The 15,216-nt window shown below is 43.3% G+C and overlaps 1 protein-coding gene across 6 annotated transcripts in view; it reads right to left on the bottom strand.

Moving 5' to 3' along the window:
- Positions 1-15,216, bottom strand: part of LOC115169747 (ecto-NOX disulfide-thiol exchanger 2) — a 313,601-nt gene that overhangs the window by 32,356 nt on the left and 266,029 nt on the right. For all 6 annotated transcript variants that reach the window (XM_029725675.1, XM_029725682.1, XM_029725696.1 and 3 more), the window contains one exon: positions 7,702-7,914. In XM_029725675.1, coding sequence (XP_029581535.1) covers positions 7,702-7,914 — 213 coding nt within the window. The remainder of the gene's footprint in view (positions 1-7,701; positions 7,915-15,216) is intronic.

Genomic DNA, 15,216 nt, shown 5'->3' with positions numbered 1-15,216 from the left:
ATGCCATAATCAAAGAGTGTAAAGTTCAGACTTAATGAAGGAAACGCCTGTTTCTATCTGAGAGTGGGGCTGCGTGTCAAATGAGATCCTATTCTCTATATAGTGCCCATAGGGCTCTGGTCTAAAGTACAGTAGTGCACTATATAGGGAGCAGGGTGCCATTTGGGACCAACTTGGCTCTCCTCATTACTGTCCTCACTGTGGGTTAGATAGGAGTGCTGATCTTAATGTCACTGTATATCTTTAGAGAGGAGGTATCTCTAACGACCACTCAATAATAAAGACCCTGAAATCTGATCAGATTTGAAAGAGGTAGTCTAGAGTGTTGGGGATGAGAGAGATGGTGGGTGGTCTAATCCCTGGGGAAGAGAAGCGCGAGATTTTGAAAGAGTGAGAGGGTGAGCAACTATGATTCAGAGCTCAAGGCTGGAGGAGGAGAGCTGCTGGAAGACACTTCTGTTCATCACTCCATCCTAACCACACCTGTGATTGACAGCTAGGCCTCGTCTTAACCACCCCCAGATTAGTTACCAAAACACTTCAGTGTGTGATCCCAGAGCAGGGAGAAAGGTTTCAATAGACGACAATAGATAAGATTGTGCTAACTTTTCATTTTTCATAATTAGTGTGTGTGTGTGCGTCAGAATGACCCGTTTACCTACCTGTTGATATAATGCAGCATCACATAATCACAGATTGTCCAGACAAAGTACTCACACATAACATAGCGATATAAAACTATTCAACAACTCATAATGTAATGTGCGGCTTTGAAAAAGCCTGTGAAAAGCCTGGTAAATATGAATGTGGCTTTTGTTGACAGAACGACAGTGTCAACCTGTCTCCCGGGACACCTTTTGTTGACAACGACAGTGTGAACCTGGCTCCCAGGACACCTTTTGTTGACAGAACGACAGTGTGAACCTGGCTCCCAGGACACCTTTTGTTGACAGAACGGCAGTGTGAACCTGGCTCCCAGGACACCTTTTGTTGACAGAACGACAGTGTGAACCTGGCTCCTGGGACACCAAATTCTGTGTTTACATTTGTGTGTGTGGAACCGCAGAGAAAGACAAACTCATGAATATAACTAAGTGTTTGTGTGGATTATTGTGATGGAGGATGGTGGCCTTTAAAAGACAACGAGAAACAGAGCGAGAGAGGAGAAAGAGAGAAAGAGACCAACTTTGCTCTTTCCAATATTTGTATTACTGTATAAACAGGAACCGATGTGGTATATCTCAATATCCATACTAACACAGTACTCAGTATGCACACTACTGTAAGTGGTGTATCACCAAAGATATCTGAACTCAAACATGCTCTTAGCATTGGCAGTTTGTGAATCAGGTCAGCTCTAAATTTCCCCTTTTGGCTTTTCAATCATCAATATGACTCATTTAATTTCTTCCTTCAGTTCCAGATGTTTTCATGTAGAGAGGTGTTACTTACTTTGATTCTATGGCTGAGTGGGTTCCTTCAGATGAGCTGTCCACAGACCAATACAGGCTAAAGTTAACCAGAGGAGTTTGTGGGGAGCTAACCTCTAACTGGTGCTTTAACCAGGTAACACAACCATTGGGGAACCTATCACAGTGGACTATTTCTACATGCAGCCCTATATACTGTTCTTATTGGGCCAAAAACAAACTTACCTTCTGTATCATCAAAACACATTGATCCTAAATACTAGTTCAACACACAAGATGTATACAATAGCAAGTGTATCAAGCAGTTAAAGAGTTGTTAAATCATAGGTGTTTCTTTGTTGTGTGTTATTATCTGTGGTGATTGTGTTGGTGTCAATTAGGGCTGTGGCGGTCACGACATTTTGTCAGCCGGTGATTGTCAAGCAAATAACTAGTTGGCCTCACAGTAATTGACCGTTAATTAATAAAAAACATTTAGCATCTCCTGGTTTCCACACACAATCTACAAGCCACAAATGCATATCTTTGGAACATCTACATTTTAAAATGACTAATAAATCCATGTAATATAGCCTACACCTTCACAATAAGTCTATTTCAGAAAAACAGAATAGAATACTTTGAGTTGTCCTTATGTTAGGTCCTGATCTGGCTATGCCAAATGGCTGTGGGCTACACTAGTTCATTTAGCAGACAAGATTTGCTTAGAATTCCGTGTCATCATTTTATATTTTATAATATGAAGACAATTGAACAAAGCTGAATATAATAGAAAGGATATTTTCTCCAAACGATTTGAGGGAGCGCCACATGCGGCTATTCTGTGTTGAGCGTTTAACAAAATAAATAGGTATTCCTATATGCTTAATTTAGAGTTATTAATGTAACTTTAGTTCTACAAATGTTGGGCTACATGTTTAGATTTTTAATACATTGTAAGGCTGCATGATGCGACTAATGATGATTTGAGTCGCTTGAAAGACGAGCTGTGTTTTATTTTTTTGCGCAGGATGTACACACTTCATCAGTCTCTCATTCACAATTTGGCAAGCACTTAATGCCTCAAATTTCACGGCGGCATCCCCTTTGTGTGGCCGTAATGCACCCCCAAAAAATCTATGCCTTTTGCGGCCAGTGGCTGTTCTGCCCTTGGCCCGGAGTGCTGCGTTGTGCCCTTCTATCCGAGTGCTGCGCGCTCCGAAGCACCTCTCACTCGCACGGCTCTCCATCACGTGATTAGGTATTTTTCACAGAACGTTTATCTTAAAATGTTCATAAGTACTTTACAAATAGCCTAATAGTTTAAGTAGTACTTTAAAGTATTTTTATTTAAGTCTCTTTTTTGGGGGTATCTGTACTTTACTATTTATATTTGACTACTTTTACTTCACTACATTCCTTAAGAAACTATTATTCCTTTTATTCCATACATTTTCCTTGACACCCAAAAGTACTCGTAAGATTTTCTTAGCAGTACAGGAAATTGGTCCAATTCACGCACTTATCAATAGAACATCCTTGGTCATCCCTACTGCCTCTGATCTGGCAGACTCAATAAACACACAATTCATTTGTAAATTATGTCTGAATGTTGGAGTGCACCCCTGGCTATCCGTAAATTTAAAAAACAAGAAAATGGTGCCTTCTGGTTTGCTTAATATAACGATTTGATATGATTTATTATTTTACTTTTGATACTAAAGTATATTTCAACAATTACACTTACTTTTGATACTTAAGTATATTTTAAACCAAATACTTTTACTCAAGTAGAATTTTACCTGGTGACTTAAACTTTTTTCATTTTCTATTAAGCCATCTTTACTTTTACTCAAGTATGACAATTGGGTACTTTTTCCACCAGTGTCCTGTTGTAAAGATAAGCAGTTTGCTTAACTTCTTGGTGACAGGGGGCAGTATTCAGAAATTCAGATGAATAACATGTCCAAAATAAATTGCCTGCTACTCGGGCCCAGAACGTAGGATATGCATATTATTAGTAGATTTGGATAGAAAACACTCTGAAGTTTCTAAAACTGTTTGAATGATGTCTGTGAGTATAACAGAACTCATATGGCAGGCAAAAACCTGAGAAAAAAATCCAACCAGGAAGTGACTTGTAGTTTTTCTATCTAATCCCTATTCAAACTACAGTGTCTGTGGGGTCCTTTTGCACTTCCTAAGGCTTCCACTAGATGTCAACAGTCTTTAGAACCTTGTTTTATGCTTCTCCTGTTGCTGGGCAGAGAATAGGAGCTGACTCAAGCCTGGGACCAACGAGTTGTTTACTGTCCGGGCACGCAAGCGCACCTTTCCTTCTTTTTCCTCTGTAATGAATACGCTATTGTCCGGTTGGAATATTATTGAAGATTTATGTTAAAAAGACCCTAAGGATTGATTGTAAACATCGTTTGACATGTTTCTACGAGCGGTAATGGAACTATTTGACTTTGTCTCTGGTTTTGCGCTCTCGCGTTATGCCTTTGGATAGTGATCTGAACGCACGAACAAAACGGAGGTATTTGGACATAAATATGGAGTTTATCGAACAAAACGAACATTTCTTGTGGAAGTGGGAGTCCTGAGAGTGCATTCCGACAAAGATCAGCAAAGGTAAGTGAAGATTTATAATACTAATTCTGAGTTTAGTTGACTCCAGAACTTGGCGGGTAACTGTAAAGCTTGCTTTGATGGCTGAGCTCTGTACTAATAATATTGAAAAATGTGCTTTCGCCGTAAAGCTATTTTAAAATCTGACACAGCGGTTGCATTAAGGAGAAGTGTATCTATAATTCTTTCAATAACTGTTGTAAATTTTTTCTAACGTTTATGAGTATTTATGTAAATTGATGTGCTCATTCACCGACGGTTTTGGAGGGAATACATTTTCTGAACATCACGCGCCAATGTAAAATGGGGTTAATGGATATAAATATGAACTTTATCAAGCAAAACATACATGTATTGTATAACATTGAGTTCTGGGAGCGTCATCTGATGAAGATCAAAGGTTAGTGATTAATTTGAGCTGTATTTCTGGTTTTTATGACACCTCTCCTTGCTTGGAAAATGGTTGTGGTTTTTCTTGTTTAGGCGCTGTCCTGACATAATCTAATGTTATGCTTTCGCCATAAAGCCTTTTTGAAATCGGACACTGTGGTTGGATTAAGGAGAATTTTATCTTTAAAATGGTGTATAATACTTGTATGTTTGAGAAAATGGAATTATGAGATTCTTGTTGTTTTGAATTTGCCGCCCTGCTATTTCACTGGCTGTTGATTGTGTGTACCGCGGGTGGGACGCTAGCGTCCCAGATGTCAATATTAGGAAAGTTGAGAAATATATTAGGCCTAGCCTATAGAAAGCTAATGGAATTCTCTTTTTAATAGAGGCAATCACTCTGTATTCTCACTCAATTGCATAGCCTATAGAAATGTTGCACAACATGAGCTCATGGGCTCTCAAAGTTTTTGAATAGATTTTCAATTACATTTGCATTGATGTCAGAGTGATTAGAGGGACAATATAGTGCTTAGTACCAGGCAGTTAGCAAGTAGGCTACTAAGGACCATCGGCAGCATCAGAGCTTGGAGAAGCCTAATTATCGTGACTAAACGATCACGTGGAATTTAACTGCCTTGACGACTTGTGACCGCTGGTGTGGCGATAATACGGTCACCGCAACAGCCCTAGTGTCAATCATATTCAAGTGTCACTGAAGCATGTCATTGAAGCTGAGTTTTCATGAATCCTACAATAGAAAGAATACTTAGTACATAAAAAGTTACTGTATGTGCTATCAATATTTCACGAAGGCCCAATGACAGGTCATTGCCATTCAATTATCACTTGAGTGACTTCAAATAGTCCTTTTGCAAGGTAGTGCCACCCACCACAGGTTTCCTGCAACCTCAGACATTTATGTCTCTGTTCCCCCCAGGTGGATGTGAGTATATGACAGTTGTGTTATATCTTGATTCTTAGTGTCAGGCACGTCACAGCTGTGAGATACAGAGAGGCTGCCACAGCGCAAGTTGAAGCAGGTTTATACAACTATGTTTTTTCCCTTTGGAAAAATGAACAGGAGGTAAAGCTGAAAAGCTGACAGACAAGAGTCACGTCTGCAGACTACCAACATGCCCCTGGGTAGTCCGGCCTCAAGCTAAACAGAGAGGCAACATGACACAGGAGTTCCCTAGTTGGAACTCAACATTGGAATAGGAATGGGATATGCACTGGGACTTTGTGGATGATACTACCTGAATGTCTCTGGCAGACCCTCGTACTATGTGAATGTCTCTGGCAGACCCTGGTACTATGTGAATGTCTCTGGCAGACTCTGGTACTATGTGAATGTCTCTGGCAGACCCTGGTACTATGTGAATGTCTCTGGCAGACTCTGGTACTATGTGAATGTCTCTGGCAGACTCGGGTACTATGTGAATGTCTCTGGCAGACTCTGGTACTATGTGAATGTCTCTGGCAGACCCTGGTACTATGCGAATGTCTCTGGCAGACCCTGGTACTATGCGAATGTCTCTGGCAGACCCTGGTACTATGCGAATGTCTCTGGCAGACCCTGGTACTATGCCAATGTCTCTGGCAGACCCTGGTACTATGCGAATGTCTCTGGCAGACCCTGGTACTATGCGAATGTCTCTGGCAGACCTTGGTACTATGCGAATGTCTCTGGCAGACCTTGGTACTATGCGAATGTCTCTGGCAGACCTTGGTACTATGTGAATGTCTCTGGCAGACCTTGGTACTATGTGAATGTCTCTGGCAGACCTTGGTACTATCGAATGTCTCTGGCAGACCTTGGTACTATGTGAATGTCTCTGGTAGACCTTGGTACTATTGAATGTCTCTGGCAGACCCTGGTACTATCGAATGTCTCTGGCAGACCTTGGTACTATGTGAATGTCTCTGGCAGACCTTGGTACTATCGAATGTCTCTGGCAGACCTTGGTACTATTGAATGTCTCTGGCAGACCCTGGTACTATCGAATGTCTCTGGCAGACCTTGGTACTATGTGAATGTCTCTGGCAGACCTTGGTACTATCGAATGTCTCTGGCAGACCTTGGTACTATGTGAATGTCTCTGGTAGACCTTGGTACTATTGAATGTCTCTGGCAGACCTTGGTACTATGTGAATGTCTCTGGCAGACCTTGGTACTATGTGAATGTCTCTGGCAGACCTTGGTACTATCGAATGTCTCTGGCAGACCTTGGTACTATCGAATGTCTCTGGCAGACCCTGGTACTATGTGAATGTCTCTGGCAGACCTTGGTACCATGCGAATGTCTCTGGCAGACCCTGGTACTATGCGAATGTCTCTGGCAGACCCTGGTACCATGCGAATGTCTCTGGCAGACCTTGGTACCATGCGAATGTCTCTGGCAGACCTTGGTACCATGCGAATGTCTCTGGCAGACCTTGGTACCATGCGAATGTCTCTGGCAGACCTTGGTACTATGCGAATGTCTCTGGCAGACCCTGGTACTATGCGAATGTCTCTGGCAGACCCTGGTACTATGCGAATGTCTCTGGCAGACCCTGGTACTATCGAATGTCTCTGGCAGACCCTGGTACTATCGAATGTCTCTGGCAGACCCTGGTACTATCGAATGTCTCTACCTGACCTAGGTAGTCTAATAGTTCTGACTGATCCAGGGTCAGATTTACAGGGGTCTACAGTGAGATCAGCACCAGTACCTAAACGCCTCAGTGAATCGGCTGACAGTTGCTCTCCTCAGATAGAGGTGTTAATTACTAAGAGAGACAGAGACAGGAAGAAAGAGAAGACAGATGGGAGATGGAGAGAGAAGTGGCCACTCTGGGCCTAATGATGATGCGCTAAGAGAGGAAGCTAACAGCTCCCTAAATAACCTGTTCAATGTTATTGCTGTGATCACTGGCCTTTACCAGGCAAACTGCCCCAAATCTACTCCTGCAAAGAGTAATCCCATAGAGTGGGTCTTCAGAAGTGCTATCCTCTGTTTGTGTGCAGTCATGCATGTGTGTGAGTGTGTGTTTGCAGAAAAGACCATCTCTGTTCCATGTCCCTGGGTATTTGAGCCATCATGTATGGAGCACTGACTTGGAACTTGTGAACTTGTGACATGAAAATCACTTGAGGGTGGAGAACGTTTAGAGGGACAATGTGACGTTGCCTCAAAGGGAATGCCACAAGTGGTTCGATGTTGACCCTGACCCTGTTGTGTGGGACATGGTTCTCTGTGTGTGTGTCAGCCTGGTGTGTACTCACATTGTGCCAGGATGCCAGACAGGGCGGTCTTGAACTTGTCCTTGGCCACCTCCAACTCCTTCTCGTGGGTGGCCTTCTGGCTCATCAGCTGGCGGATGTGGCTGTTGGACGACTGGATCATGGAGTAGAAGTTGTTGGCGTTACGACGGTTCACCTCACCGCGTTCTACCCAGGTCAGCAGCACGTGCACAGCCTCCGCAAACGCTGCCTCATCTGAGGAGAGGGTTAAGGGTAAGACTTAAGGTTAAGGTCAGCGGTTTGTTTGGGGTAAGGTTACGATTAGCGGCGAAAATAAATGCAAAGTTAGGTTAAGGGATATGAATCCATTTGTGGTTTGAAACATAGGCAGGAATTAGAACATACATTTATGAATTAAATAATTAATTCAACAGGATCTCTATGGTCTGAAAGTTCTTCTGTCCTATTTATCCTGGCCTGAAAGAGAACAGAGGAAAGGCGATACAGAGATGGCAGAAAGTCACAGCTTTTGGCGAACAACCCATTTCAAATCAAATTGTATTTGTCACATTTGCCGAACACAACAGGTGTAAACCTTACAGTAAAATGCTTACTTTCAAGACGTTAACTGACAATGCAGTTTTAAGAAATCCCCCCCCCCCCCCCAAAAAGTAAGAGGTAAGAATAACAAATTAAAGAGCAGCAGTAAATAACAATAGCGGGGCTATATACAGGGGGTACCGGTACAGAGTCAATGTGCGGGTGCACCGGTGTCGAGGTAATTGAGGTAATATGTACATGTAGGTAGAATTAATAAAGTGACTATGCATAGATAATGGAGTAGCAGCAGCATTGGGGGGGGGGGGGGGGGGGGGGGGCAACACAAATAGCCCTAAGTCTTATGGCTTGGGGGTAGAAGCTGTTTAGAAGCTTGGACATAGACTTGGCGCTCCGGTACCACTTGCCGTGCGGTAGCAGGGAGAACAGTCTATGAATAGGGTGGCTGGAGACTGACAATTTTTAGGGTCTTCCTCTGACACCACCTTCTATATACAGTTGAAGTCTGAAGTTTACATACACTTATGTTGGTCATTAAAACTCGTTTTTCAACAAGTCCACAAATTTCTTGTTAACAAACTATAGTTTTGGCAAGTGGTTAGGACATCTACTTTCTGCATGAGAAGTAATTTTTCCAACAATTGTTTAGATTATTTCACTTATAATTCACTGTATCACAATTCTAGTCGGTCAGAAGTTTACATACACTAAGTTGACTGTGCCTTTAACTTCTTTGGGAACGGGGGGCAGTATTGAGTAGCTTGGATGAATAAGGTGCCCAGAGTAAACTGCCTGCTACTCAGGCCCAGAAGCTAGAATATGCATATAATTAGTAGATTTGGATCGAAAACACTAACGTTTCCAAAACTGTTAAAATAATGTCTGTGAGTATAACAGAACTCATATGGCTGGCAAAAACCTGAGAAAAATCCAACCAGGAAGTGGGAAATCTGAGGTTTGTAGTTTTTTTAAGTGATTGCCAATCCAATATACTGTGTCTATGGGGTCAGATTGCACTTCCTAAGGCTTCCACTAGATGTCAACAGTCTTTAGAATGTTGTTTCAGGCTTCTACTGTGGAAGGGGAGCAAATAAGAGCCGTTTGAACCAGGGGTCTGGCTGAAAGCCTTGAGTTGTTTATCGCGCGCGGCCGCAAGCTCCGTTCCCTTTCCTTTCTAAAGACAAAGGAATTGTTCGGTTGGAATATTATTGAAGATTTATGATAAAACATCCTAAAGATCGATTATATACATCGTTTGACATGTTTCTACGAACTATAACGGAACTTTTTTGACGTTTCGTCTGGACTTTGTGAGCGCGCCTTGTGCATTTGGATTACTGGACTAAACGCGCAAACAAAAAGGAGGTATTTGAACATAAAGATGAACTTTATCGAACAAAACAAACATTTGTCTAACATGGAGACCTGGGAGTGCCATCCGGTGAAGATCAAAGGTTAGTGATTCATTTTAATGCTATTTCTGTCTTTTGTGTCACCTCTCCTTCTTTGGAAAATGGCTGTATGGTTTTCTGTGGCTAGGCGCTGACCTAAAATAATTGCTTTTGCCGTAAAGCCCTTTTGAAATCTGACACTGTGGCTGGATTAACAAGAAGTTTATCTTTAAAATGGTGTATAATACTTGTATGTTTGAGGAATTTTAATTATGAGATTTCTGTTGTTTGAATTTGGCGACCTGCAATTTCACTGGCTGTTGGCGAGGTGGGAAGCTAGCGTCCCACATATCCCAGAGTTTAAACAGCTTGGAAAATTCCAGAAAATTATATGGCTTTAGAAGCTTCTGATAGGCTAATTGACATAATTTGAGTCAACTGGAGGTGTACCTGTGGATGTATTAAGGCCTACCTTCACACTCAGGGCATCTTTGCTTGACATGGGAAAATCAAAAGAAATCAGCGAAAAACTCAGAATTGTTTTTTTAGACCTCCACAATTCTGGTTGATCCTTGGGAGCAATTTCCAAATGCCTGGAGGTACCACGTTAATCTTTACAAACAATAGTACACAAGTATAAACATCATGGAACCACACAGCCGTCATACCGCTCAGGAAGGAAACACATTCTGTCTCCTAGAGATGAACGTACTTTGGTACGAAAAGTGCAAATCAGTCCCAGAAAAACAGCAAAGGACCTTGTGAAGATGCTGGAGGAAACAGGTACAAAAGTATCTATATCCACAGTAAAACGAGTCCAATATCGACATAACATGAAAGGCCACTCAGCAAGGAAGAAGCCACTGCTCCAAAACCGCCATAAAAAAGCCAGGCTACAGTTTGCAACTGCACATGGGGACAAAGATCGTACTTTTTGGAGAATTGTCCTCTGGTCTGATGAAACATAAATAGAACTGTTTGGCCATAATGACCATCGTTAAGTTTGGAGGAAAAAGGGGAGGCTTGCAAGCAGAAAAACACCATCCCGACCGTGAAGCGTCCCGTGTGGCTCAGTTGGTAGAGCATGGTGTTTGCAACGCCAGGGTTGTGGGTTCGATTCCCACGGGGGACCAGTACAGGGGGGAAAAAAATGTATGAAATGTATGCATTCACTACTGTAAGTCGCTCTGGATAAGAGCGTCTGCTAAATGACTAAAATGTAAAAAAATGGTAACATGTTGTGGGGGTGCTTTGCTGCAGGAGGGACTGGTGCACTGCACAAAATAGATGGCATCATGAGGAAGGAAAATTATGTGTATATGTTGAAGCAACTTCTCAAGACATCAGTCAGGAAGTTAAAGCTTGGTCGCAAATGGGTCTTCCAAATGGACAATGACCCCAGGCATACTTATAAAGTTGTGGCAAAATGGCTTAAGGACAACAATGTCAAGGTATTGGAGTGGCCATCACAAAGCCCTGACCTCATCCTATAGAAAATTTGTGGGCAGAACTGAAAAAGCGTGTGCGAGCAAGGAAGCCTACAAACCTTACTCAGTTACACCAGCTCTGTCAGGAGGAATGGGCCAAAATTCAACCAACTTATTGTGGGAAGCTTGTGGAAGGTTACCTGAAACATTTGATCCAAATGCTATGCTACCAAATACTAATTGAGTGTATGTAAACTTCTGACCCAGTGGGAATGTGATGAAAAAAATAAAAGCTGAAATAAATCATTCTCTCGACTATTATTCTCACATTTCACATTCTTAAAATAAAGTGGTGATCCGAACTGACCTAAGCCAGTGAATTTTTACTAGGATTAAATGTCAGGAATTGTGAAAAACTGAGTTTAAATGTATTTGGCTAAGGTGTATGTACACTTCCGACTTCAACTGTAGGTCCTGGATGGCAGAAAGCTTGGCTCCAGTGATGTACTGGGCCGTACGCACTACCCTCTGTAGTGCCTTGCGGTCGGAGGCCGAGCAGTTGCCATACCAGGCAGTGATGCAACCCGTCAGGATGCTGTTGGTGGTGCAGATGTACAACCTTTTGAGGATCTGAGGACCCATGCCAAACCTTTTCAGTCTCCTGAGGGGGAATAGTTTTTATTGTGCCTTCTTCACAACTGTCTTGGTGGGCTCGGACTATGTTAGCTTGTTGGTGATGTGGACGCCAAGGTACTTGAAGCTCTCAACCTGCTCCACTACAGCCCTGTTGATGAGAATGGGGACGTGCTCTGTCCTCCTTGTCCTGCAGTCCACAATCATCTCCTTTGTCTTGATCACGTTGAGGGAGAGGTTGTTGTCCTTGCACCACACGGTCAGGTCTCTGACTTCCTCCCTATTGGCTGTCTCATCGCTGATCAGGCCTACCACTGTTGTGTCATCAGCAAACTTGATGGTGTTGGAGTCATGCCTGGCTGTGCAGTTATGAGTGAACAGGGAGTACAGGAGGGGACTGAGCACAAACCCGAGGGGCCCCTGTGTTGAGGATCAGCGTTGTGGATGTATTGCTACCTACCCTTACCACCTGGGGGTGGCCTGTCAGGAAGTCCAGGATCCAGTTTCAGAGGGAGGTGTTTAGTCCCAGGGTCCTTAGCTTAGTGATGAGCTTTGAGGGCACTATGCTGTTGAACCCTGAGCTGTAGTCAATGAATAGCATTCTCACATAAGTGTTCCTTTTGTCCAGGTGTGAAAGTGTCGAGTGCAATACAGATTGCATAATCTGTGGATATGTTGGTGCGGTATGCTAATTGGAGTGGGTGTAGGGTTTCTGGGATAATGGTGTTGATGTGAGGCATGACCAGCTTTTCAAAGCATTTCATGGCTAGACGTGAGTGCTATGGGTCGGTAGTCATTTAGGTAGGTTACCTTAGTGTTCTTTGGCACAGGGACTACGGTGGTCTGCTTGAAACATGTTGGTATTACAGACTCAGACAGGGAGAGGTTGAAAATGTCAGTGAAGACACTTGCCAGTTTGTCAGCGGATGCTCGGAGTACATGTCCGGAGTACACGTAATCCGTCTGGCCCTGCGGCCTTGTGAATGTTGACCAGTTTAAAGGTCTTACATCAGCTGCGGAGAGCGTGATCACACAGTCATCTGGAACAGCTGATGCTCTCATACATGTTTCAGTGTTACTTGCCTCGAAGCAAGCATAGAAGTTATTTAGCTCGTCTGGTAGGCTCGTGTCAATGGGCAGCTCTTGGCTGTGCTTCCCTTTGTAGTCTGTAATAGTTTGCAAGCCCTGCCACATCTGACGAGTGTCGGAGCCAGTGTAGTACGATTCGATCTTTGTCCTGTATTGATGCTTTTCCCATTTGATGGTTCATCGGAGGGCATAGCGGGATTTCTTATAAGCTTCCGGGTTAGAGTCCCGCTCCTTGAAAGCGGCAGCTCAAACCTTTAGCTCAGTGCGAATGTTACCTGTAATACATGGCTTCTGGTTGGGGTATGTACGTACAGTCACTGTGGGGAAGACGTGCTCGATTCACTTTTTGATAAAGCCAGTGACTGATGTTGGGTACTCCTCAATGCCATCGGAAGAATCCTGGAAACATATTCCAGTCTGTGCTAGCAAAACAGTCCTGTAGTTTAGCATCTGCTTTATCTGACCACTTTTTTATAGACCGAGTCACTGGTGCTTCCGGCTTAAATTTTTGCTTGTAAGCAGTTATCAGGATAGAATTACGGTCAGATTTGACAAATGGAGGGTGAGGGTAAGCTTTGTACCCATCTCTGTGTGTGGAGTATAGGTGGTCCAGAGTTCTTTTCCCTCTGGTTGCACATTTAACATGCTGATAGAAAGTAGGTTAAATGGATTTAAGTTTCCCTGCATTAAAGTCCCCGGCCACTAGGAGCGCTGCCTCTGGATGAGTGTTTTCTTGTTTGCTGATGGCCTTATACAGCTCATTGAGTGCGGTCTTAGTGCCAGCATCAGTCTGTGGTGGTATGTAGACAGCTACGAAAAATGCAGATGAAAACTCTAGGTAGATAGTGTGGTCAACAGCTTATCATAAGATACCCTACCTCAGGCGAGCAAAACCGAGACTTCCTTAGGTATCGTGCACCAGCAGTTTACATATATGCATAGGCCCCTGCCCCGTGTCTTACCAGAGGCTGCCTGCCGATACAGCTGGCGGGTTTACACTATCTTCTTAATGTCATCGTTCAGCCACGACTCGGTGAAACATAAGATATTACAGTTTTTAATGTCCCGTTGGTAGGATATACGCGTTTTCAGTTTGCCCCATTTATTTTCCAGCGATTTAATGTTAGCTAATCTGTCTAATCTGAGGTGAGTAATCGCTGTTCTGATGTCCAGAAGCTCTTTTCGGCCATAAGAGATGGTAACAGCAACATTATGTACAAAACAAGTTACGAACAACGCGAAAAAACAAACAAAATAGCATGGTTGGTTAGGAGCCGATAAGACGGAGGCCAGCCCCTCCATCATTGCTCATTAGAGAAACAAGTTCATTCATTCAGCCCAAAGCTGATAGCAGTAGAGGAGAGGAACGGAGAGAGGATAGGAAAGGAGAGGGAGGAGAGAAAATAGTGATATCTTTAATAAAATCTCGAAAATGTATTCTAAATGGCACCATAGGCTCTGGCTCTTCTCCAGTACTGCTCTGCATGTTAGAGGGCAGTGGATGGTAGTGATGTGACTATCATGTTTCAAATGCCTTTGTATGAACAACAGTGGTTGTTTTGCATTATTCATGTTTTGGGATGTAGACTGATAAGGAGATGTGAAGAGACGACTGTTATTGATTTTCATTGTTAATGACACTGGTGATGTCCTCGTTCACATTACCCATAAGCAATCCGTTACGTCGCGCCGGATGTTACGCAGTGAAAACCCAAGGCCACCTTGCGGTTGAAAGCTCTGTTGCGATATGGACACCGCATACTTTGAAATTCAGCCACACCGGTCACGTGGTCACCTTTCCAACAAGTCAGTTCGTTAAATTTCTGCCCTGCTAAAGCTGCCCTGGTCAATTGCAAGTGCTGTTATTGTAAAGTGGAAACGTCTAAGATGGTTTTGTTCTCTATGGTCTCTCTAACACACACAATCACCCATACACCGAGTGTACAAAACATGAGGAACACTTTCCTAATATTGAGTTGCAACCCCTTTTGTCCTCAGAACAGGGCATGGACTCTAAAAGACATTTAAATGTGTTAACCCTCGCAAGACATCCCTAGCCGTGTCCTTAGAGCATGCGCAGACAAGCTGGCTGGTGCGTTTACGGACGTATTCAATCTCTCCCTATCCCAGTGTGCTGTCCCCACATGCATCAAGATGGCCACCATTGTTCCTGTACCCAAGAAGGCAAAGGTAACTGAACTAAATCACTATCGCCCCGTAGCACTCACTTCTGTCATCATGACGTGCTTTGAGAGACTAGTCAAGGATCATATCACCTCCACTTTACCTGTCACCCTAGACCCACTTCAATTTGCGTACCGACCCAATAGGTCCACAGACGATGCAATTGCAATCTCACTGCCCTATCCCATCTGGACAAGAGGAATACCTATGTAAGAATTCTGTTCATTGAATACAGTTCAGCATTCAACACCATAGTACCCTCCAAGCTCATCATT

The sequence above is a fragment of the Salmo trutta genome, chromosome 3 (assembly GCF_901001165.1).
Source record: "Salmo trutta chromosome 3, fSalTru1.1, whole genome shotgun sequence".
NCBI classification, from domain to species: domain Eukaryota; kingdom Metazoa; phylum Chordata; class Actinopteri; order Salmoniformes; family Salmonidae; genus Salmo; species Salmo trutta.
Note: the sequence above shows the minus strand (reverse complement) of the source record. Positions and strands in the feature narration are given on the sequence as shown.